The sequence below is a fragment of the Equus caballus genome, chromosome 18, assembly GCF_041296265.1.
Source record: "Equus caballus isolate H_3958 breed thoroughbred chromosome 18, TB-T2T, whole genome shotgun sequence".
NCBI lineage: Eukaryota > Metazoa > Chordata > Mammalia > Perissodactyla > Equidae > Equus > Equus caballus.
The window spans coordinates 51,654,162-51,681,034 of record NC_091701.1 but is presented as its reverse complement, the minus strand read 5'-3'; the positions used below and the strand labels follow the sequence as shown (position 1 = coordinate 51,681,034).

The window sequence follows — 26,873 nt, the reverse complement described above, 5'->3', positions numbered from 1 at the left end:
CTTATGAATGCCAGAACTAGAACTAGAGTTTGGGTCTAATATTCCTGGTCAGTTATTCCTTAAACTATACAATACTCACAGTTAAGAAGTCTTATTATTTGGAAATTTAGCTCCCAAAAGATCTTTGTTAGAATTATTTTAAAAAATTAAACAAAAATGTTCAAATTCTGATTTCTATTCTTCCTTCCTAATTCATGTTCTGTTGAATAAATGACAGAAACTTTAGGACAAAAGGTCAAGATCAAGGAAATGGACAATTTAAAGTAGATAAAATCAAGATCTCATCATCATCCTTTCCTCTAATCCTGAAAAAGGTTGATTTCAACAATAATTCTTAGATATTTATCACTTACCTTTCAGACTTGTAGACAAGTTTGTGGTAACAGATCTCAAGATGTAGAGTTGATTCAGTGACAAAATCCCTTTGAGCACTTTTCTTTCATGGCTATTGCAATCCTGAAATCAATTTCTCTCAAAGGTTTTAGTCTCAGAGAGCTCACATACACAGTAATCTCAATCAGTGAAAATAAAAGGCAGCTTTCTGTTTATTCTTTATACTAAATATATCTTAGATGGGAAGAAAATAAGAGAGTAAAGCAAAAGTTAACCTAGGAGAAATTTTTTCACTGACACATAATCTAAACATCAGTTCACAATGCACTGGGAGATCTACAGTATACTGTATGGTATAGTTAAGGCACCAAGTTTTATGAGATTTGAGGTGGCTGATTTCAACAGGAGCTTAAAGAAAGATATGAAAAAAAGATACTTTATAAAAGAGAAAAATTAAAATTGCAAGGAGTAAATCAAAATGAACATTTGAAAAGTTAAGCATATTTGTTTTTATTTATAGATAGCTATCACATGAATTACAAAGAAGAAACAGGATATTAGAGTGGAACTTGTATAGATGTATGCATGCTATGGCTAAGAATAAACAACATTCCTACATATTATGGTTAGTGAGAACATTAAATATAAGAGGGACTTGTGATTATTTAAAAATATGCAGAACTTATTTAATCTGTGCTTTAGAAATAACTGTATAGAGTGTTAATAAGTTGAAAAGAATTCAAAAGAATAACTAATACCAAATATACACCTGTGTATAAGAATTCAGAAAAGGCTGCATTCTGTAAAGTCAATCAGCTGTATTAAAAGTGACACAAATCCAAAACGAGATGCATGTTATATAAAAAGGGACATTGTAAGATTTGCTTGCTGCATTAAGTCCACGGTTTAATCCACAAAATTTCCTTTGAACTATCATTTAGACAGAAGCATGCAAATGGTCTTAGGATCTACTAAGAGTCTTCCCCAAATCCACTAAGGCTACATATCCCCTTTTCAGGAGCTAAGCAGGTATTCGGGCAGCTGCTTCCTCCTCTGCATCAGCCCTGTTTGCATTAATTTCTGCGAGTGTTCTGCCGAACCGTGCCCATTCATCATTTCGGGGGACAGCAATCTGCTGTTAAAAGAAAAACAAGGTTTTATGTATAATGAAATAAAAGACCATCTTACCTAATATTATTTAGTTTGTTTTCAAGTAATTTTTCCCTTAAAAACTAATAATTGACCTGAATGGCCTTTCCATAATTACAGTGACTATAACAATAATTTACAACATGTTGAAACAAAAGATAGTGTTTGTGAAGTGTGTTGTGACAGCCTCAGAAATGATTTTTCTATTACCACCATCAGTGCAAGAGAGAATAACAATTATGCTCTGTAAATATAACTCCTGTGCACCATGTCGTGTATTTTCCAGGTGGGGAAGAATTCCTTAAAAATTTTTGCTTCTTGCACCATTCCTGGTATGAAATAGTTTTTGAAGCATGGTTCATAAAAGCTGGTTTCTTATAAGTATTTATTTTTGTTTGGAGCATAAGATAACCTTTCTTGATATCTTACTCCTTTCATCAGACGGTATGCTACTTCTTCGCACTTTAGTGATGTACCAATAGCAAAAGGGGAAAAGAGGTTTGTATGCTTTTGCCTCACTGAAGCAGTCCGATGACCAAATATTTTTTATAACAATCATTATAATATTGGAGGAATCCGAATTGCTAAATTAGGGCACAGACCATTCAGTGTGGCAAATGGATGTGTCTACTTCTAAATCCACCAGGTTAGATTAGATTAGATCGGACAGTGATATCCAATATGGTAACTACCATCCACATATGACTATTTACGTTTATATTACTTAAAATCAAATAAAACCTAAAATTCAGTTCTTCAGTTGTACTAGCCACAGCTGTGGCTACACAACCCAAGTGTTCAATAGCCATCTGTAGCTAGTGGCTACCATATTGGACACTGCAGATGCAAAGCAATTCCATCTCTGTGGATAGTTCAAGTGGCTGTTCTAAATGATTCCATCTACTTCCCTCTAGATCCAATTGTTAGAGGCTGTGGGGGTGTCCAGAGATGATGGGGAATCATAAGGCATAACAAAAGAAAGAATGAAGAAGGTGCTACCCAGGGATAAAAAGGAGGAAATCACTCCTGGGCACTGTATACAGCCAACCCTTGCATGGGGACACAGGACATCCAGTTTAGAAAAAAATTAATCTCAAGACTCACTTCTGTGGTGGAAAGTAAGTTTTACCTTTACAATCATATGGTTTATACAATTCCTGAACCTCAAAGACTAATTTTAGCCTAGAAGATACCATCACTACAAGGCTGTGAAAGCTAAATAGATGTGTCAAATTATAGGCAGTGAACCCCATACCTCTCCCACATCATATATAACAATCTGTCCTTCCGAATCACCCACGGCAATCTCTCTTCCTGAATGGGTCCATCTTACACGATTAAGTGCAGGATTACCCTCCACGGAAATGCTGGCAGTTGGTACCTATAGTCATTTAAAATATAGTGCAGTGTTAAAAGTTTCATCAAGATTTCTATAAACATGTAAAACAGTAATTCTTCTTTCTTCCAATCTGGCTACATTTTTTAAAACAAAGACGAAAATACATAAAGAATTTTCCCAACTTTCTTCCCGTTCAGTGATATATGATAAATGACATTATGGTCAATCCTTGAAAATGGTTTGGGAAAATAACTTAAGTCCTTATATAAGAAATTCTCACATGACTGGATACATCATTTTGAAAGATCTTCCCTTTAATAGAGGACTCTTTGTTGTTTTAACTTCTTTAAGAAATCAAGCTGTTTGAAAACAGATGGCTGAAACCCCCTTTTAAAGAAACATTTCAAAAGCCCTCATAAATAGATTATGGTTCAATTTTAGAAGACAGGAATTACATTTGTAGCTTGCAACTCTGTCAGCTGAAACCTGTGATTTAATCCACAGTTTCTAGAAACAGTTCATACTGAAGGTACAGTATGAGTCTTTCCAAAGCCCCTTGTTCACACGAGCTGTCTAGAGCAGGGCAGGACGATGGCACCAACACAATGGCACCAGCCCCTTGGAATCTGACTGCACCTTTCCTATGCTGAGGAGAAAGAGATTTATTTGCCACACACAGAGCTAACATTAAATGTTTGACTCAGTCTAGAAGCACAATAAAATTTTTAAAATTTTTGAAATCTGATTAAAAAATAATCCTTCTAATTGATGCCAGTCATCCCCAAATGATTAATTTAACTCTCCAGAATGCCAAAATTGTTACAGAGAAAAATTACTGTTAATGATAAAACTGCTAATTCTAAGAATTTTAAGCCTCTCTAAGCTGGTAAAAATACACTTGGCTAAAAATAAATAATAGCTGCAGTTAAATTTCACTGTCAATAAGTGATTTTAGTATTAACAATTAGGAAATTTGACGGTTTCTATATTCATTTTATAGTAACCGTAACACTGTTTTCAATCCTTTATAGCACAAGTCATCAAGATACATTTTTCCTTCATTCAAACAAGTCAGGCTAAGACTAATGTTTATGGATGACATACAGCTCTATCAAGGCTAAGAGATAATTTAGTAATTCAGAATTAAGGTTAACATATTTCAACAGCCTGAAACTATCTGCTTTCTAGACTATGAATGAAAAATATCCCAGTTGCCTTATGAATGAGACTTTGCCAGGACATTAGAGACATGATAGTGCTTTTCAGAAGTAAAAGGAAATGCCCCAGTGCTCTTGGCAACATTATTTCTCCCTTCAGTACCGCACAGCATGCTGTTTATTATTTAGGGTACAAAGCTGATTTGGTTTCTTTGTGATAAAGATACAATCACGGGGCCCTTTCACATTCCTTGGGATAAAAGGAATTTCACAAATTATTCAATAAATCTCCAATTTTCTATTTTTCAGTGCAATTTTTGTTATTTTCCTGCTCACCTCGGTGTCATTGTTGAGATTCCACAAATCCAGCCTCCCCATGCCATCCACACAGGCAAACAAGGCTGGGTGGGTGGGTGACCACATAACATCATAAACATAGTCTGAATTATCTTCAAATGAGTACAAAGGCTTGTTATTCTGAAAAGAAAAGTTGATTCTTAGCACTGTCAAAATATGACATACATTCAACAAGTATGATAAAATTTTACGATATTTAACTCAGCCTAGAAAAAGTTCCTATAATTTGTTTCACTACAGAATTACCCAGAGTTATGAACTAATAATCAACTATTGGGTTGAATTTTTTTTTTAACTTGTAGACATCATACTGTTCAAGAAAGGGAATAGAATGTACTTTAAAAACATTTGTCAATAAGAGGATTCTGGGAAGATGATAGCAATGGCAGTGTACTTTTTGAATTTCCGCTAAATCTCCCAATAAGCCCAGACAAAGCAATGATGATAGCAAAAGTAAAGATTCACAGACAGCATCTACAACAAAATCAGGAGACAAAACTCCAAATGTAAGTGGGTGGCAACAAACCTCTGACTACTACAAGACCTGCACAGTATGAGCATCTGTGCGGGAAGACTGTGGGAAGGTACAAGGGCTTCTGACACCTGGAGAACAGCAAAGAAGAGCCTCATAGTCAACGGCGAATGCTCACTGGACAGTGTAGGGGCCAGTCTGAGAACAGCAGTAGGAACTGGGAGGGAGTTTGACAGATCCCATTTATAAATAAATGCAAGCAGACTTCAATGTGATATAAGTAAGGTTTAATGGTGCAATCTGAGCCCTGTAAACTCTAAAAGTTAATAAACCAAAGCTCCCTTTCAAGACAAAGTCTCACCAAAGAGAAACCGCTGGGAGTAGAATCCAAGTTATGGAATACGGCACAATAGGACAAAGGAAAGAGAAGGTTCAGATAAAAGTGGTGGAGAGAAAAGAAAAGGCACGTCTCAGAAAGTACGAGACAGATGGATACAGATATATATTCACTTTGCAAAAAACACAGAAGAGCTTAACCTAGATTACGAAACTGGAAAGCTATCCTTGCCCACTCTCTCCCTCCTAGAAGTAGAGAAAGCTCATTTCACTAATAGACAATAAGCAACCAAAAAGGATCTAAGTCAAATCACAAACAAAGTTACTGTGGCAGATCTTCGATAATGGTGTTATGACAATAAATGAGAAAAGAATTTTTTTTCAACAAACGATGCTGGGACAATTGGATATGTGCATGCAAAAGAATGAAGTCGGACCCCTCCTTCCTCGCACCATACACAGAAATTAAGTCAAAATGTATTAAAGATATAAATATAAGAGGTAAAACTATAAACTTCTTAGGAGAAAGCATAGGAGTAAATCATTGTGACCTTGGACTCAGCAATGGTTTCTTGCTTGTATTCAAAACCAAAAGCATAAGCGATAAAAGAAAAAGTAGATAAATGGGGCTATATCAAAATAAAATACTCCTGTGCTCAAACAATACCCTCAAGAAAGTGAAAAGACAACCTACAGAATGAGAGAAAATATTTGGAAATCATATATTGATAAGTGACTTGTATCTAGAACTCCTACAACTCATTAACAAAAACGCAAATAACCCAATTAAAAATTGGGCAAAGGATTAGAATACACATTTCTCTAAAGAAGATCTACAAACAGCAAATAAGCACTTGAAAAGATGCTCAATATGATTATCCACCAGGGGAATGCATATCAAAACCACAATGAGATATTTCATAACACTAGGACGGCTATAATAAAAGGACAGATAATGACAGGTGTGGGTGAGGATATGAGAAATCAGAACCCTCAAACATTGCTGTTGGGAATGTAAATTGGTGCAGAAGCTTTGAAAAACAGTTTGGCAGTTCCTCAAAATGCTAGAGTTAACATATGACCCAACAATTCTACTCCTAGGTATATACCCAAGAGAAATGAAAACATACACACACACAAAACCTTTAACAGGAGTGTTCACAGCAGCATTATTCATAGTAGCCCCAAAGTAGAAAGAACCAAATGTTCATCAACTAGTGAATGGATAAACAAAAAGTGATATATCCATACAATGGGATAGGACTCAGCCATAAAAGGAATGAAGTATCGATACATGCTACAATAAGGATGAACCTTGAGAAGTTAAAGAAGCCAGTCACATATTGTATGATTCCATGAAATGTCCATGAACTGTTCCGTAATAGGAAGTTCCACAGAAATAGAAAGTAGATTAGTGGTTTCCAGGAGCTGAGAGAGGAGAAAAAGGAGTGACTGCTAATGAGCATAAGGTTTCTTTCTGGAATTTGAAAATGTTCTAAAATTAGATAGTGACAGTGCACATCTCTGTGAATATACTAAGAATCAATGAACTGTACACTTTAAAAGGGTGAATTTGATGGTTTATGAATTATATCTCAATAACACTGTTACTTAAAGAAAAAAGAGATAAAGTGAATTTTTAAAAAAGTGATAAAGAAGATAACAAAGATATACCTAGAATGGCAGGTCCTGAAGAAGAAAACCAAAGCAAACTACAGAACAAATAGCAAAAATAATAATTCAAGAGAACGCTCCTAAAACAAAAGACAGCCTGACACTACATATTAAAGAATATTCTGTGTATCTAGGCCAATTGATCCTTTAAAGAAAAAGAAAAAAATCATTTGATCACTCGTAGGTTTTAAAGAAGACCAAGTCACAGGAAAAGAAAAGAAAATCAGATTGTCACCAGACTTTTTAATAACGCTTTTTGCTTAAAGACAACAGAGTAACATATTTAAGGTAATCAAAGGAAAAAATGTAAACTGTGGATTTTATATACAGCCAAACTGATCTTCATAACCAGACTCTTGTGAATATGGGAGTAATGCACCCACAACACCTCCTGAGGAATTTACTACAGAATGAGCTTCAGATGACCAAAAAGACTGAAGAGATGTCAACATAAAGACTCATGAGGGTAAGCTTCTCTCTAGAGAAGTGTAAACAGTCTACAACTATACTCAACAATATAAACAAGACCATAAGAATGTAAAATCCAGACTGTGAGAAACTCTAACAGGACAACTAACCTGGTTTCTTCCTCAACAACAACAAAGCAAGCAAAGGAGAGTGGGAAGAAAACTCTATTTTAAGAGAGGGGCTCAAAAGATATATCAATCGCAAATATACAGACCTCAGTTTGATCCTGCTTCAAATAAAGAAATAGCTAAAAAATTTTAAAAATTGAACATTGATTGGCTATTTGACGAAATTTAAGAAATCACTGTTTGTTTTCGGGGGTGCAATAATGATATGCTAGTTATGATGGCTTTTTGTAAAAGACTTTTAAAGATTTTTTAGAGGTACATACTGAATATCTATAGATGAAATAATATGTCTGAGTTTGCTTTAAAATAATCCAGGGGTGGGAAGGGAGTGTATGTAGGAATAAATCAAACAAGATTGGTCACGTGCTGATAACTGTGGAAGCGAGGTAATGGGTACAATGGCTTCATTATATTCTTCTCTCTGCTTTTATACCTACTTAGAATTTTCCACAATAAAAAATTTAAAAATATGAATTTAAAATTTTCAGATATCATAGCAAATATCAACAGCTTGATTATCTTAATAGCCACAAATGTTTGTTTGTAATTAAGAAAACAAAAGTAAGCTAAAAACAGAAACTAAGAGGTGTTTTTCCTCTTAAGATCACTGTTTTCCTATAACTCTTCTTGGCAACGATGCCAAATGAAGTCTCAATCTGAGGTAGTGGTTTTCAATTTAGGATGTGCATCACAATCACCTGCAGAGCTTTTTAAAAATCCAGATGCAGGGCCCCGTGTTCAATGCACTTTGTCAGTGTTTCTGATGTTGCTCCACTAGCAATGCTGATGCACACCAATGATTAAAAACCACTGTGCTAAGGTCTATTACTCCTGAGATGATTGTATACTTTAAGAACATCCCATTTTCAGGCAATTTTATGGTCCCCCACCGAAGACTTAGAACAGAAGTTGTTCACAATCACTTTCACATGCTCGATACTGTAAGAGTATGTATTGGTCTACATAATCTTCTAAAGAAGGGATTATCGATAGAAAAATGGGCAAAATATTTGAATCAGCACTTCACAAAATGGCCAATAAACACATGGTAAGTTGCTTAACCTCATTAGTCTCAAGATAATGCAAATTAAAACCACAGTGCAATGCAACTATACCTATCAGAATGATTAAAATGAAAAAAGGCAAAAAATACCAAGTATTGGCAAGAATGCAGAGCAAGGGGAACTTTCATATGCTACTGGTGGATTATAAACTGGTAAAACCATTTTGGGAAACTGCTTGGCAGGATCCACTAAAGCCAAATGTATGCATAACGTACGGCTAAGTATTTCACTCCTAGGTAGATGCCCAACAGAAATGAGTGCATATGTCCATCAAAAGACATCTAAAACTATGCTCGTAGCAAGACTATTCATAACAGCCCCAAACTGGAATCAACCCAATTACCATCAGCAATAGAGTGGATAAATAATATGGTATATTTACATAATGGAATAGTATAGAGTCAAGAGAATGAACGATCCTCAGCTACACTCAACAATATGAACGAATCTCACAAACATAATGTTGAGCAAAAAAAGCCAGATACAAATAAGTACATATTATATGATTCCATTTTAATAAAATATGAAAAAAGTTATATGCAAAGTTAGATTAAAACATATTTATGATGAAAAAGAAGATTGTTACATATCTCAGGAAACGATTAGATAAAATGTTTCATCTACTCAGCAGACTATAATGCAGCCAGAGAAAGAAGTAAGATGCACTATAACTGGGTATAATATTACATTAAAAATAAAAACACAATAAATGGCAACATGTTCCCAAATTTTTTAAATGTGATTATAGACCTTTTATAACTTTTTTCAAATTTAAGAAATATAGTCATCCAAAGATTAACAATCTTTTCCCCTCAGAAAAAGAAAGCACATACTTAACACCAAATATTGCTTCATAATGTTAATTTTATATATGATACTGCAAATTAAAATCCCAAATGGATCATTTCAAGTACTTTTTAACAGTAATACTTTTTCTTAATTTAAAGAGAACTTCTGCTTAAGCGGCAGAGAGGCAGCGGAGAAGAGTTGGAAAGGGCACAGCACTTGGACTCTTGTCTCAGGGCTACCAATAACTAGCTTTAAAGCTTTGGAAAAGTCACTTCATCATCCTAGGCCCTTATTTCCTTATTTATAAAACAAAGTTTTCATATCAGTAGTTCTGAACCTTGACTGTACATCGTAATCCCCTTAACCCTGGCGAATTTTTTACAATATGCTGTTGCCTGGGTCTCCCCCTTAGATATTCTTCTTCAATTAGTCTGGGGTGCTAGGTGAGCACCAAAAGTTTCAAAAATTGCCCAGGTAATTCTAACATGACTAAAACTAAGAACCACCGAGCTAGATAATGTCTAAAGGGTCACCATGGCTCTAAAACTCTTACAAATAAAAGGCTTGCAAACATATTTGCCAAACGAATGAATCAAAACAAACGGCTTCTTTGAATGAACGATAGCATTTGAATAAGTACAGGTAACTCATTCTGGTACAGTGGTGAGAATAAACACTGTATGGTCAAGGGACAAGCCATAGTTTTTTCTGAGTTCTTTAAGGTTATGTGTTGTGTTGAATAGTGTCCTCCCCCCCCAATTCATGTCTACCTGGAACCTGTAAATATAGTGATATTTGGAAACAAGGTCTTTGCAGATGTAATCAACTGCACTCTACTGCATTAGAGTAGGCCCTAAATCTAGCATGACTATTGTCTAACAAGAAGAAAAAACTTGGACAGACACAGACAGGGAGATACCATGTGATGACAGAGGCAGAGACTGGAGTGATGCGGCTGCAAGCCAAGAAGCACCAAGATTGGTGGCAACCAGCAGAAGCTAGGAAAGAGGCGTGGAACAGATTCTCCCTCAAAGACTCCAAAAGTAACCAACCTTGACAACATCTTGATTTTGGACTTCTAGCCTTGAGAAATGTGAGAGAATAAATTTCTGTTGTTTTAAGCCATCCAGTTTGTGGCAAGGTTACAGCAATCCTAAGAAACTAACATAGTAATTACGTATTTTTCTGGGGTAACTGGGGAGTTCTAGATTAAGAACCAAAAGAGTCCCTACAGTAAATACATGAACATAGTGCGATGCTCTCCAGAGAACTGGGAAATAACTATGTCCTCACTTAGATCAGAACAGAAATAAACAGATTCTCTTTAAAAAGAAATGATCCCAATGTCAGAAATACCTTCCTATATAACCTGACTGAAGATACTAACCTTTTGAGAAGAAATGTGTCTGTTAGAAGCAATGGAAATACAAAGAAGCAGAGTCTTACAGGAAAAATGAAGATAGTGCCCAATTCAAGCATTGTCCAGGAGAGAAAGAGTGTTGCAGCCAACGGATTCTGAGAATTACCACCCAGGGCAAGGCTATCTCCACGCGAAGATGAATGAATCAGGCTATCTGTGCTTGATGCCATTAAACATTCAAATGAGAAAACTTCTTTTGTTCCACTTCCTTGCTCACCAAGCAATCTTCTGATTATAATTTGGCTTCCCATGTGGGTTGTCTACAGGGAAACAATGAGCTGGTCAGGCCAGCATGAGTATCAGGGCCTTCTGGCAGTTGTTTCTCACTCTAAATTAATAAATTGGCCTTCTCCAATGTATCAGTGTCTCAGGAGCCTGTTAGTTCCAGTCAGCACTCCCTAGCTAATCAACTCTGACAAAACTGAGTTTCTGAACATGCAAAGGACAGGCTGGACACTGGCCAGCAGCAAGTTCTGTGGTAAATGCTGCCATGGAAGTCTGGATCCCAATGGTCAGCCAGTCTTCCCCAAGAAACACCCCAACTTCAAAGCATTTTTTTATTTCAACTTGTCTAATATGTGCATAGTTGCTTTTCCAAGCATTAGTAAAATCTCTTTAACCCTGTTTTAATGCTGTATTCTCTGACAGTTAAATAGGTAAGCTGTTAAAATAAGGAGGGAATTTAAGACATGAGAGACTGTGAAAAAATTTTAAGGTGTGTATGGACTACAAAAGTCTGAACTCTACCTATTCTAAGAAATTATCACATTAATGATCTTAATTTTGTCATTTTATAGTAAATATGGTTCTGGTAGGCATTTGTTCTGAGACTAGAATATACTATGCATGCATTAAAACATTTTGTCCCTCAAATAAATAATTCTTTTCAGAGTAATCTGTAACGAGTATGGTTAAATGTGGTGGAACATTAAGCTAATTTACCAGGTCTACCCCTAATCAAGCTCTTATGGAAACTTCAGGTTACTTTCAAGAAGATTTCACTCCTTATACAGTGTTCCTATCATTTTTCAGGCCTGCCAAAGTGCTTTCGTTGTGAATTTTCAAATTTGGTATTTTGAAAAGGTAAGAGTGTCCTCCAAACATATTAGAGGCAATGTCTTGGCTGGTTTAAACTTCACCAAAATGTGGAAAATCATCTATCTTTATCTTTTTTACTAAAAATGAGTTCAAAAAAGTAATGAAAACAATTTGACAACCCAGAACTCTGGCACTGCCTTATAAAATCCTGACTAGGCAAGAATTACAAGCTGACTACAGAAGTAGATAACTTTACACTAAATTTGAGACAGTGCCTAATTGAGATTTCTAGGGATTTTTAGAGGACATATTGAAAGGCAGAAAAAGAAGGAAATTTGTTTGCTATTGGAGCAGAGCCAGATCTTAAAGGACCCAAAGATACAGCAATATCTAATGATTCATTCTTCCAGTTTATGGGTGCTCAATTCCCAGAGTCAGAAAACACTTAAAAAGTAGGGCCAGAGAAGAAAAACATTTAAAGTCTATTAAATTCATGAATGTGAACATTCTAGTTTAAAAAGCTTAAAATGGATGTGGAACAATGTTTTTAGTTTTTATTTTTTAATTAATTAATTTATTTAAAGATTGGCCCTGAGCTAACAGCTCTTGCCAATCTTTTTTTCCTTCTTCTTCTTCCTCCTCTCCCCACAGCCGCCCAGTACATAGTTGTATATTCTAGTTGTAGGTCCTTCTAGTTCTGCTATGTGGGACGCTGCCTCAGCATGGCTTGATGAGTGATGCTACATCTGCACCCAGGATCTGAGCCAGTGAAACCTTGGGCCGCCAAAGCAGAGTACACGAACTTAACCACTCAGCCACAGGGCTGGCCCCTGGAGCAATGTTTTTAAAAAGACATTATTTTAAAATCTTGCCTATTATTCATTACCACTGTATTGGAGAGCACAGAAGCTCTATCAAGTTTTGTTTTTTTTTTTTGTTTTTGTTTTGTTTTTTTTTTCCTTTTTCTCCCCAAAGCCCCCCGGTACATAGTTGTGTATTCTTCGTTGTGGGTTCCTCTAGTTGTGGCATGTGGGACGCTGCCTCAGCGTGGTCTGACGAGCAGTGCCATGTCCGCGCCCAGGATTCGAACCGACGAAACACTGGGCCGCCTGCAGCGGAGCACGCGAACTTAACCACTCGGCCACGGGGCCAGCCCCTTTTTTGTTTTTTTAAAGATTTAATTTTTTTTCCCTTTTTCTCCCCAAAGCCCCCCAGTACATAGTTGTATATTCTTCGTTGTGGGTCCTTCTAGTTGTGGCATGTGGGACGCTGCCTCAGCGTGGCTTGATGAGCAGTGCCATGTCCGTGCCCAGGATTCGAACCAACGAAACACTGGGCCGCCTGCAGCGGAGTGCACAGACCTAACCACTTGGCCACGGGGCCGGCCCTCTATCAAGTTTTTTGGCAGGGTAGAAATAAATACCAGCAACATAATTAACCATGTAGTATAAATCCAAATCAAGACAATGACATTGGGAGCCATGATATGGCCAAATAAAAAAAAAATTTACTCAGCAGATTGTTGCCGTTCTATCCTTCACAGAGTAGAACTATCTGTGTGCAGAAAAGTTAGAACAAATTGTAAAGGTAATTCTCCTGATAAAGTTTTAGAGGGCCCTTGGGCATGTATAAAAATACCCTGTTCTGTGTCAGCCCATCCTTTAGCCACTAACATTGGAGAGAGATATATGTGTGGGGGAGAGGGGAGAGGCACGTATCATGGTTGAATAAATAAATGAGTCCTCTATATGAAGCTCACGGAAGAAAGCAATGCCTACCTCAATTAGCAAAGAGAGATATGCCTGCCTGTCATTCTTATTCAGAAGGCAGTTCTAAGTTGAAATACAGCAAAATACAGAAACAAAAACTATCAACCACCAATCAGTCAGCTGTGTAGTACCACAAAGGCAAGCATCAATCAGTCTTCTATCACAGATATAAGTTCTGTTCTTGTTTAGGTAAGACAACTCTTCATTTTTCAGTCCTGTTGGTAATATATGTAAGGATGGAATCCTCAAATTTAAAGCTAAGAGAAGGGTGGCAAACTGAATCCCTGAGATATTAAAAATAATAATAAATCTACAAATAGATAAGAGAGTCTTTTCAATTACTGGAAAAGGAAGCTGGCCAACAACCTAACAAAGATGTACTGTGTCGTGCGTCTGTATTAAAGGACTGTTAAGGTGAAAGCTCATCAGAGAAACAGAGAAACAGTGGGCTTCATGTTTCCAATTCTACATCTCGCTTTGGTTTTACTAGCTAGCTGATGTACTTCTTTGCTTGTGATTGTGTGAATCTTCTTCCTCTACTTTTTCCCACTGTATAAATCTCATTAAAAGCTCTCAAAAATTCAAGAATAATCCAAGAAAGAGAACAGATGATTGACTAAACACATTTAGCTCTGTCTGACCCCCATGGAAAGGAAAAGGAGGAACTGAACAGTGTTAAGTGCCTATTACATGCTAGACACTGTGTTAAGCACTTTTCTATATGTTTCCTTCATTAGACTTAAGTAAGTGCTATTTTTATGCCTTCTAATGCCAAACCTGAAAATGTTCAATTTTAAAAGGCAAGCTTTTAGAGTCAAAGTTTTCTAACTTATTTCATATTAGACTGAAAAAAGGCATTAAGAAAGGACAAGAGTGAACAGTGAGTTCATCCCAGATTTCTGAGGCCAGCATTTGACAAATAAATATCAGTTCACTGGAATAGTGAAGAACATCTCTAAAGACCACTAGTTTTTCTCAATGAAATTAAAGAATCAAGTAAGATCTCCTAACTTTGTCTTATGATGCATTACTCAAAAGGTCAACATATAGGATAAGGCAGATGGAAACATGAAAAAATACAGCATAAAATTTAACTTAGAATCTGATATTTCAAATACGAAACCTTGCCAGCAACAATGTAATACTGCAGAAAAGGTAGACAGCAAAGTCAAGGAGCTCTAATTTTAAAGTGAGGTCAAATGAAAGTACAAGGCCTATCACAGGAAGTAATGTTCTCTACCTGGATTTGCCTCAAGACTTTCAGTGAGGAAGGGCAAAGTCACATTTATCTGGAATTGCTGGAGGATGAGGAAGCACTTTATAACACAAGTGGGTTTTTCGAATAACTAAAGCTTATTAAAACCAAAACAAACTATTTATTGTCGAAAGCAAAATATATAGGTGTCCATGCCTTTACACAATACTTGCTTAATGATTCGAGTTTATTATGTACAGTCTTACTGTAAAGGACTTATTGTACATCAGTTTTTATCTGTCTTTTCTCCAGATAAGACAGATTTTACTCTACCCGGATTTTCCATCAGCTCTATAAGCCACTGTAGTTCTGAACAAGTCTCTAAAAGCTCTCCAAAGAGCAAATGTATGGCTTTTATGTTGGGCTGTATGACAGTTACGTGAGGTGTTATGCTTTTTCCCCAACACAGGATAAATAGTTCTGTACTTGAAAAGCTTGAAGTAGTGAATAGACTGGTCTTTGGTTATATGTGGGGTTACCATATTTGTCAGCACACTTTTATGAAAACTACAACCTCTGGTAGCTCACTCATGCTCTGTGTAACTTCTTATCAGGTTCGAGTTATCAGTAAATCACTCTAAGCCATTAGAAAGCTTTCTGTCCTATGTGGTACTACAGCACCACCTTGTGTCAAAAACCTAAGCAAATGAGCAGACATCTGTTTAGATACCTTAGTTGTCCAAAGTTTTACTGTCCAGTCAAATGACGAAGTGACAAAAAGATGTGAGAAATCCACTGCTCCAACAGCTGCATGACAATGGATGCCAGTGATTGGTCCTTGATGTCCTTCAAACATCTCACTGATTCCAGCTTTGCTATTTCATAAAAGTGAAAATGTTAGGGAAATCTCTTCTAAGTAGACCACTTATAAATAAAATTTTATTATGGCTTTATATATCAGACTTTGACATAATTTCAACAAACTTAACTGTGCTCATAACACGTCAGAATAACTTATGCTGAGTGTTACTCTATCCAGATTTGATAATATTACTAATGATAATTATTAGTTTATTACTAATAAACTAATAATAGTACTAGTAAGTACATTTTGAAACCATGAGTATCATGCTGTTGATGACAGAACTTGAAAGTTCAATATCTGAGGTGGTAGAATAGAGACAAAGGGCTGCTACACGTAAGAGAGAAAATATGGGCTACTTTTAAATCAAAAGCTTGGAAGTGAAGGTGATCTGATATTTGAGATGAAATCCAGACACTCAATGTTTTTTAAGGAAGCAATTGATAAGGTACAGCTAGACAATTTCAAAACAGATTGAACAGCAGGAGAAATAGTAGTCAATTTAAAACGTGTACGTGACATTACTGTACAATTATCAGGAGGACAGAACTAAAGCTCAAAGTCCAAATAAATCGAAATGGGAAAACAGCTGAAAATCCTATTTACAACTTTAAAGGTCAGTATGTGGCATGTGCATATCGTATTTGTGGGCTTTTTGTTTCATTTTGTTTTGTTTTTTGGTGAGGAAGATTGGCCCTGAGGTAACATCTGTTGCTGATCCTCCTCTTTTTGCTTAAGGAAGATTGTCCCTGAGCTAACATCTTTGCCAATCTTCCTCTATTTTGTATTTGGGACACTGCCATAGCACGGTTTGAAGAGCAGCGTGTAGGTCCATACCTGGGATCCAAACCTGAGAACCCCAGGCCGCTGAAGTGGAGTGCTCAAACTTAACCACTACACTACCAGGCGGGCCCCTGAATACTGCATTTGTAATTGCTGAATGTTACTTCCTACCACAAATTTCTGTAAGCATATGCATACATACAAATCCACAACCCTCAAAATCTAGAACACATAATGATTAAAAATAACATTTTTAAAAAGTATTTAAATTTTAATTTTATATACCTGAATTCAAATAATTGGTCACAAATAACGAGTGGTTCTAGGACAGATTTCTACTCAAATAAGAGGCAGTTTGTTTTAATGAGATTATTCAAGGGAGAATTTTAAATAATTGCAAATTCCAGTTTAGATTTACCTGCCATGGCGGCACGCTGTGTACACAGAACCTTCTTCACTCCCAACAACAAAGTTGTTGACATCTCCAACAGGGAAGGACATAGATGTCACAGCTACTGCCTTCGACTGTTTATGAACTAATTCCATGCTATCCTACACCAAAAAATTGAGGAAATTATTTTGCAAACTTTCAATTTTTAATTTTTAAGAGAAACTTCTAGTTTTAATTGATTTGTAAACAATTATTTTATTATGCTACTAACAAATTTATTTTGACTAAATGAAGCAGGTTTGAAAATAAAAGTATACACACAAACTTTATTTTAACACATTTAGGTTTATAAACTGTTACCACAAAACTATTATAAAATATTTATGAAAAACATAAGCTGGGGGTTACATAGACTTAAAAAATAACATTTGCCGCAAAATTTCAGAGTTTTCCAAGTTTAACCTACCTGTGGATGGGAAAGCATGTCCAGACTCCATGAACAAATTTTTCCATCAGTAGAGATGCTAATCAGATTGTGAGCATTTTGTGTCCCAACGACATTTACACAATATACAGGATGCTAAAGAAAGAGATTAGAGAAAGTTTTCTGGGATTAGTTTACCATAAAATGAAACAATTTTTACTGTATAATCACAGGTATTGTTTCATATCAAGAGTCTCATATCTTAAGGGTATTTTTAATGTGAAGTTTGATGCTACTCTGTTGATTAATAAAAGTTTGTCTTAGAAATGAGTTTCTACTAAAACGGGTTTCCAATAACACAGAAAAAGGCCTTTGTTCTTGGTTGCTAAATAATGAGGAATTCTTATATCAAAGGAAACACATTCTGAGAGTACTCTGATGGACACTATTAACTATTTAATGGCGAAGGAGCACAGAAGTCTAATGGAAATAACCTCTTTACTTACTGTGTGTGCAGCAGCTGACAGTGGAGTTCTTTGCACTGGAGTTCTTTTATTGCTACGGTTATCCCACAGCACAATTTGGCCTGAATATGTACCACCAACAACCAGATTTGGATGAAATTTTGCAAATGTAGCCGACATCACAGCTGACTAAAAATAAGTAAAATTTTTATACTTAAGGTTCAAAGGGAAGAAGCCTGACAAGTTATAAAAATAAATCTGTATCCAAAATATTTCCTCCTCTATTGTGAGGTATTAGAGGTTATAAAAACAAGTAAATAGATTTAAAAATTTCAATTTGTTTCAGAATACAAAAATATATCTTTAGAATATTTTTTGCTTAAAAGTCAACTGTAATGACTATTTATATAAATATGTTTAAGGAATTTATCAAAGAAAGCAAAAAATTATTTCATTTGATTATAGTATTTAATCAAAAGATGATTGGCTCTGCATTAGTCTCTGACAATAATCTGACAGAGTATATGCTAGTTTTGACTCAGTGAAGTGTTTTTTCAGATTATATATTATTAAAAGATTATAACTTATGCAATGAGAAAACACTTGCAAATTCTAAACTTCCACTAAATCCACCTTAAAAATCTGCATCTGTTTCCTACTTCAAACATATGTTTCTACTTAAAACCATCTAGCTCCAACTCCTCAGGCCACGTATAAGTAATTCAGTGGGCCAACCATCTAATTGTATATTCAGCAAATAAGTTCCTGAGAAACTCCCTGTAGAAGAGACATTTTATAAAAGATTCCTTTTATACAATCAATCACAATAACAGAAAATCACAACTGCAAAGGGCTTTAGGTGTGATTAAACATTATAAGAGATGTCAGAAAAGTTACAAAAGGCAGATCATGTTGAACTGAGAAGTCTTCAGTTTTCTGTTAACATCTGTTTGCAAATATGGGGTGGCTTAGTAGATGCCACTCCAATGAAATCATTATGTTGACAAGAAAAGAAAAAAGGCACTTGTCTAAATTCATTAATGAATTCTTAAACTTGGGGAAGACTGTTAAAAGACCATCTTACCTGGCAGTGAAACACATACTCTGGAGTAGTTTTTTTGTATTTCATATTCCATACAAGGGCCACACCATCAGGCTCATGAGGAGCATCCTCATTGTTATTATAGGAAGCCACGAGTAACTCAGGATACTGCTCGTATGAATCAAGTGGGAAGAAAAAGCTATGCATAATAAGAACTGTTTTGCATTCCTAGTTACTCAACTGTCATTATCAAATTATTCTGAAAATACAAATACCTAACATTTCACCAAGAAAGAATCTCTACGGTTATGCTCACTGGGATGTTAGTACACTTTAAATTAGCACAGTTATTTAACAGTAAAACATTGTATTAAAAATACACATTGCAATTTTATCCAAAGCATTTAGTGAGCAATTTTAATCAATAAAACTGGGTTGTGGCATGAATAAAATCTTGAGTTTTAAATATAAATAATATTTCCAATCCTTTCTTCCAAAGTGCATGAGACATAATGAATATAGATAACATTAAAACCATCATCCATTATTTTAAATGATATATATTAATTTAATTACACAAAGTTTCCATAATTAAACTTACCTGCTAATTATAATTCAAAAATGAGTCAATAGCAGCCAATTTTGTTAAAATTTACCTGAGATGACCAATCCAAACAACTAACAACCCGATGCTTTGACCAACGTTCATCAAAAAATTGCCGATTTAATGACAGTTTAGCACCTGCTTGAATCTCTCTACAGAAAAAGATCAAACCCAAAAACGATAGTGTTACAATTTCTCACTCTTAATCTTAAAGAAATTTAACATTGCTGAATCATAATTTTAGCAATTAAACATTACCCTTCTTTGTCTTCCAAATCTCTTCCACTGTAGTCAAAGAAGATGTTAATCTGCTCAGAAAGAGCTCTTTCTACAATTCTTGTAGAATGGTCAAAGAAACTTAAAAATTCCTCAGAGTGCAAGATTTGTTGCTTTTCTTCTTCAGTGAGCTCATGAGGGGGAGCTAGAAAACAAATGTTTCTCTGAAGTCTGATTTCTGTCAGTCAAACTGTGTCAACTCACTATCGCAGTTTGGATCAACGAATGCCACACATTCTTTTTCAACCAGATTCACCTCTTTGCTTTACAGCGTTTTATTTTACTTTAACATCTAAATAGTAAAATAAATCTTAATAGGAATCAAAAAAGTTTTTTAAAGTTAAATTCTTTAAGATACCTTTACTATCATTTTCTTCATCTTTCTTTAAAGTCTTCTCTTCTTCAGGTTCAATAGGTGGTTTAGGAGTCACTACGTCATCTTCTTCCTCTTCATCTGAGAAAACAGAACAAAACACAAAAATTATTTTTGTAAAAATAACTGAAAACTTTTGAAGTAATATTTCAGAAGACATCACAACTCTTTAGATAAAAGCAAAAGTAAACCATTGATAAGACAGAATAAGTACAAATAATAGGAATTTTATCAACACAATTTTAAATAAAGAATTTAGTGTAACCTCTTAGTTTTTATACATACCATGTGACGCCTCATCAACAGTCATACCAAATTCTGTAGCTACATAAACTGAAATAAGATATATAAGCAACTAGGATGACTTCCTCACAGAAATCTCAAAAAGCTTGCAAGCATTTATCATTCCAGATAGAACAACATGCAACTCCTGCACAGTTTTATGTAGCGTGCTGACACATTAATGCTGTAGAATGAAGAAAATCAAATGTCTAAAATAGCCCACAGAGCTGGCTGCTTACTTGTGATCTGAAACCATCAGTGTTTAATGGGTCTTCATATGGCATAAAGACGACTTACATTAACTCTCAGGTTGCTATTTGAGAGACAGATTTTAAAGATAATAGCTATGAGACCACATTTTCTATTCTGTCATTTTAAATGTAAGTCTTATTATCTACTGTTATAAGATGTGGCAATAAGCACCTAAAATAATGTTTTCTTAACTTGAATAAAAACGTATATTGAGATAAGGTACAATGTTCATAATAATACTTTTTTAATTACTAAATCTCCTCTTACATTCCCAAACCAGGAAATAACTTAAAATCACTTATTTGAAAATGTTATAGAACATACAACTCTGCCTACCTTCTCTTTCACTACATACTGAGATGGATTTTTATGAAGAAAATGCTTATTTTTATTGGCTAAACAGAAGTGTCATTTGTCTATAAGGCAATGGCAGCAGGCGTCTGCAGCAGAGTGCATCTTAAGTAATGAGAGCCTATTCAATAAGGGGGACTTTACTTGTTAGTAATAGTCATTTCCCCCACCCATGTTCAAAATTATCTAAAACACACATACATACAATGTACACAAAAGAATGGTCAAGGATGAGAACCAGCTGCCAAGTCATGGTCCCAGCAGCCAGGCCAGCTGACTAGATAGCAACAACCAGATGGCACTGCTGGGATTGTGTCTTTCTGCTACAAGGTGGCAATGGGATGGCGTAACATTCTTCCGCTTCACTGCTTCCAATCCTGTCTCTCCCCAATGGTGAGCCTGTGCAATTACCCGCACTCTAGGAGGCCTACAGATAAGCCTTTACCCTGCAAACAAAATGCAGCTTGTAGGCCACACCAGCTGCCAAACCACACACATGGTGTTAGGTTTGGAGAGCTATGAAAATCTTTCTAACTCTATAGTATAAGCAATAAAAATATAACTGTACCTGTAGGAAAGAAAGCTTTAAATGACACTGTATAATGCACACAATGATACAGCCTCCAACTTAATCAAAATGATAATGACATATGCCAATCCTACATTACATGAAAGTGAGCGATTTTTACGTTCTGACAAGTTTACAGAACTAGGATAAATGGCACGAATGATTTCAATATATGCTCATACTTTTGAACCAAATGGTGAAGGTTAAAATTTTTCCTTTCAAGGGCCTCAATCAGCCACAAAGGAAAACAGTAATCACTGTCTTTTCAGCCAGCCCAACCGCATTTGTCAGCCCTTTCTCCGTCAATGCAGCCAGAGCAATCAACCTGCCAAACATTCAGAATGGAAAAACAATCTGAAAATACAGGGTATAATGCACCTGCCAGTGAAAATGGCCATTTCAAGAAAAGCTAGTGATCTCAGTGACCCCGCTGAGGAGGCGGTGGTGCAAAGGGGAAAGAACACGTAAAAGAATTCTTAGCGATCGCCACTCTCTTGCACATTGACACTTCCTTACAAAGCATGCCAATTACAGCTTTTGTGCTACTTAAAAAAAAAAAATGAAAGCTTTTTTTTGGCAAAATAATCACACAGAGAAACAGAAAGACGGTACTTCTTTTTAGATGAATTCTCATATACAACGGATTATTAATCTGAAAACAGTATAACTGGTAACAATTCTTACAATACTGCTCAAACATCAGGATGACATTCTACCATAAAGTCACCTGCATGTGTAATGTAATAACTTAATTATATTCAACTTAAAAGTTGACTTTTAGAATAATAAGATATTTACTTCAATTAAAAATTAAGTCTGAGAACATATACATTTTCCGATTTTCTGCTAATACTATCAGTCATCCTAATCAATTTTGTGTACTAGTAGGGTTCACTGTATGTAAATCTTAAAATCAAAGATAGGGATTTTGAGTCACCCTGGACAGGTTATTCTTAAGCATTGTGAATTATAAATTACAGCCTCCTACACACATCATATTCTCTTCCCTCAAGTTTGTTGCATTATACGGCTTCTAAGTACCATTTCCAATGACAGGTGTCAAATTCCTGTCATAATGCATATGGTCAGTACTTTAGTGCTAAGTGACCTCATAATCTACATATTTAACAGAAAAGATCTTGTTTATAGACACTCTTTTCCTTTTCAAATTTAAAATGTAGATGAAGTATGTTAGACAGTGATCTATACTTGCCTACTAAATGGCATTTCCCATGCCTTATTTGCCCATATAGATTATTTTAGTTGTAGCTGAATAATGAGTATCAACTATTTAAATACACATTTTCAGGATTTTATTTTAGAATGAATGTACATACCTTTTTACACATGGATTAAAAACTGACTTAAAAACTATGAATAGGTACTTAAACCCAAGCTTCATAAAAGTGATTAAGCTAGATAAAATTTCAAGGAACATAAAAACAAAAGAACAGCATTCTAAGAAATGCTGTTTTTAGAAACTGCAAAACATAGTATTTTTATTATAAAGCTGATCTTAAACAATTATCTATATATACCAAGTATTAGGCAAAAATGCCTAACATCAGTAACATCAGATTAGAGAATGTTCCTCTGAAACAAATACACTTCTCTTATTAAAAACTAATATGATAAATACTAAAGGACTATTAACATGACCAAAAATACAGTGTTACAATTCTAAAGATTTTCTAAGCTAGTCCCTATTACATGATAAGCTATAATATATTTAAAACTGAAAAAGACTGCAACAGAGCAGGAAGACTGAAAAATGGGACTGCCATGTCACATCAATTTATTGATGAATATTCATTGCAATATGCTAAGTGGTTAACTCCATGCTTTCTCTGACAGGGAATCTAAGGTTATAAACTGAGCAGTAAAGAATGCATAAAAGTAGCAGTTACTTTTAAAATGACAAATCTCTTGTCAATGAATGCTAAGACTAGGTTTAATGAACCATTGAATTTTTACTTTGAGTTAACATCAAAATTGTGATGTATTTTGGTGAGATGGAAAGAAAAGCTGTTCTGTAAATTAAGCTGCACCTAGAAATAACACCAAAGAATGAAATTCCAGTTGTCAGAATAATCTGTTACAATGGAGTAGGTTAATCAAAGTTAAATCATCTGTGAAATGGGTGGCTTTTGTTAAGCTGAAGGAAGGAGTCTTCAGAGCAAGTTTTCTCATCTATATGTCATCTAAGCTAAGAATAAGCTACAAGGTATGCTTTGAATTATTTTAAAATATTACAATACATTTAATAGGTAATACACAAGATCCCAGAAAATCCTCACTAAATATTGATACTTTTTTTAATCTATCATTTATCACAATTAATTCTCAATATGAAGTAAAAAACAAATCCCATCATTAGTGCATTAAGGTTGTTTACGAAACACATTTGTTGCCTATAAATTTATTATGTAGTTTCATTAAACTGGTATACCCTATTTTAAGAGACTTTAATATCCTACGAAGAATTCCTAATTTACAAAGTAGTCTGATTATTCATGGTACAAAGAAAGTTGCCCTTGAGTTCTAAAATTAGGAAATTTGTTACATATAAAAATATGATTTAATTTATAAAAATTCAACTTATGAATAACTTCACAGACATCTCTCATAAAATGAGAATATTAAAAGGAAATGCTTTAATCATTAGTTTAAAAATGCAGGTTAGACATAAATGATTTTCTTTTAATATTTTCAAAATCATCTTTTCTTTTCTGGATCAACATCATTTTGAATCACTTCATTTTAATCAATGTGTCCATAATTTCATATTCTTATACCTTACTCTTTAAATCAATATTAACAATTTATGTTGGGAAGTTTCATGAATGTTATCAACAGAACCCACTTCTTTTATTTTTTAAACATCTAGAATAAGATGCAAAATCACTTGGATTTCCTTAATAATTCAGATCTTCAACATGGGAAAATATATAGCAGAATTTTAATTGGGAAATATTTTGAATACAGATCTAATGTTAATTTGGGGAACAAATAGAAAGGAGTAATATTTTAATTATACCGTTTACTTTAACACAGAATTTCCCTCTCTACATTGTCTTTTTTTATATAAAATTCAGATTTTATTTAGACAGTATTGGCATCATTTACATAGATCCTCTTATCTGTGATCTCATAAATATTACATTTTTCTGAGGCCATAATTTCAGATATGCTGATTAAAGTCTTTCAATCAAGATTAAGAACAAATGCTTCAATTTTCAATTATATTTATATTCTCACAGACTCTCTGAGGGTTACAACTAATTTATTAAATGCGTTATTCATTCCAGAATTTTTTTAAAAATCCATTTCAGACAAGGGTAATACTAACCAGAAGGCCTACAAATTTAGCCTACGTGGGAAGTATGGATTCCAGATGTAAAGATCATGCAATAAAAAATTGAGAGCTATTTACATATAATACTTTTCTACGCATTATAAATGCTAATCAACATGTACCTGAGAAAAAAATATCTGGCTATCCAACCAATACCAAAAATAATTACAAAACTCCACACAGATAAGACAGTGGAATGGTGTAAGAAAAACAACAGTCCCTGGAAATCAAAAGCCAGGTTCTGGTTGTAGCCCTGATACTCTCTCACCTTGTGACCATAGGCTCATCAATTAACTTCCCTGGGCTGTAGTTTCCTCAGGTGTAAACAAACTGATTAGATTAGATAACCCTTAGGATTTCTTCCTCTTTAAAAATCTGTTTCTAAAAATAGCAACAACCAAAAAATCCATACTGAAGAGGTGGATAAGAAAAAATAATGCCATTTTCAAAAGAGTTAAAAACTTTTAAAGGGAAGGGAAGAATAACTTTTCCAGGAATACATCCACAGGCACCATGCTCCCGCCATGAGAAGTTTTTCACCTGCCGAGAGCAAAATTGACTGAGGTCACATGTTCCTAGTCAATTTCATTCACAGTAGGTGCTTTAAGACAGCAAAGCACCTCAGTTCACACACAGTACTACCAACTCAGAGAGTAAACTTGAAAGCAAGAAGATGACTAGAATGGTGGAAAAGAAAAACAAGGCAGAATAAAAACTACTGCTTCTTAAAAGAATAGATTCAGCCATTAAAAAAAAAAAAAGGAAGATCAGAGTTAAGTCTACGACAAATTTTCATCTTCAATTTGGTAACTCACATTACTTCTGCACTGATCACACTGCCTACCAAAGTTTAATTTACTGTCACTCTCAAATCGTGATTTCGGCAATTTTGTCTCATAGTGAGTTTTGGAATTTGTTACATAATTCTTAAATGGGAACCAACCAGGCTAAGTTTGAGAACCACTGTAGTAAAGCAATGGATAAATACAAGTATGGTTAAGCAAAAAGTGTTGACATTATAAAACCTTAATTTCAGGGGGTTTTTCTTTCCCTTTTTCTAAAACTTCCACAAATTGGGAAAAGAAAATGTAAGAGCCCTAGACATGAAAATAATTGTAATGGTATAGAAAGGAAATGATCTCATTTTTATAAATAATTCCAAAAACTAAAGATGGCTCCATGGATTGGGATACGTCTCTCATTCTCCTTCACTTACATACCTCAACCTGAAACTAAAACTAAGACCAAAGAAAGGATAATTTAGTACCTTCAAATACAGCACATACTCAACAAACTAAAAAATCAGTGAATATTTGTTAGGTTGCAAATGAATAAACATGGACCTTTATAAAATTAACCTCTAAGTCTAATCCACACAGGAAAATTTTAAAAGGAGTGGTGCTGATGCATACACACTATTAGAAACTGGGCTCAGTTCACCCATCTTGTCACTTTCACCTTCCATTAGTGAGGACAAGAAAAACTTTTTTTTTTTTTAAAGATTCGCCCTAAGCTAACACCTGTTGTCAATCTTTTTTTCTCTTCTTCCCCCCAAAACCCCCCCAGTACATAGTTGTATATTCTAGTTGTAGATCTTTCTAGTTCTGCTATGTGGCACACCACCTCAGCATGGCTTGATGAGCAGTGCTAGGTCTGTGCCCAGGATCTGAACTGGTGAAACCCTGGGCCGCTGAAGTGGAGCTCGTGAACTCAACCACTCAGTCACAGGGCTGGCCCCAGGAAAATTCTATTTAACACCATGAAGATCAAAGCTGTTTGTTCACTACTCTTAGAAAATCACTATAAAACGATATTATCCTGATAAAAATACACCAATAAATAAGTTAACTAAACCATGCTATCCTTTAATGAAGTGTTTTTCAAACTACAAATCTAAATCAATAAATTTAGTGTGTCATGGTCCACATTTAAAGAAATGAAATATAGTAAAAGAAGGGAAGGCGCTATGTCATAAAATTTGTTTCTGTTATACACCTGCATCCAAGTTTGTACTGGATTGTAATATAAATTGAATTTCTTATCATAGGTTACTACCAAAAAGCATGAAAACGTTGCCTCAGTGGCAGCACAAGAGAAAAAGCACACCTTAAAATCAGTGAGACTTGGTTTAGAATCTTAGCTACTAGCTACTTGACCT

At 34.9% G+C, this 26,873-nt stretch overlaps 1 protein-coding gene across 20 annotated transcripts in view; it reads right to left on the bottom strand.

The window, feature by feature from the left end:
- Positions 1–818: 818 nt before the first annotated feature.
- Positions 819–26,873, bottom strand: part of DYNC1I2 (dynein cytoplasmic 1 intermediate chain 2) — a 51,936-nt gene continuing 25,881 nt past the window's right edge. For 12 of the 20 annotated variants that reach the window (XM_070241233.1, XM_023623118.2, XM_070241236.1 and 9 more), the window contains 11 exons: positions 19,893–19,988; positions 19,517–19,679; positions 19,311–19,410; positions 18,697–18,822; positions 17,655–17,801; positions 17,191–17,304; positions 16,752–16,885; positions 15,419–15,563; positions 4,315–4,455; positions 2,738–2,863; positions 819–1,468 (listed from right to left, as the gene is read on the bottom strand). In XM_070241233.1, the coding sequence (XP_070097334.1) occupies positions 1,355–1,468; positions 2,738–2,863; positions 4,315–4,455; positions 15,419–15,563; positions 16,752–16,885; positions 17,191–17,304; positions 17,655–17,801; positions 18,697–18,822; positions 19,311–19,410; positions 19,517–19,679; positions 19,893–19,988 (1,406 nt within the window). In that variant the 3' untranslated portion in view covers positions 819–1,354. The remainder of the gene's footprint in view (positions 1,469–2,737; positions 2,864–4,314; positions 4,456–15,418; positions 15,564–16,751; positions 16,886–17,190; positions 17,305–17,654; positions 17,802–18,696; positions 18,823–19,310; positions 19,411–19,516; positions 19,680–19,892; positions 19,989–26,873) is intronic. The other 8 variants (XM_070241237.1, XM_070241235.1, XM_070241241.1 and 5 more) reach the window with 1 other exon arrangement.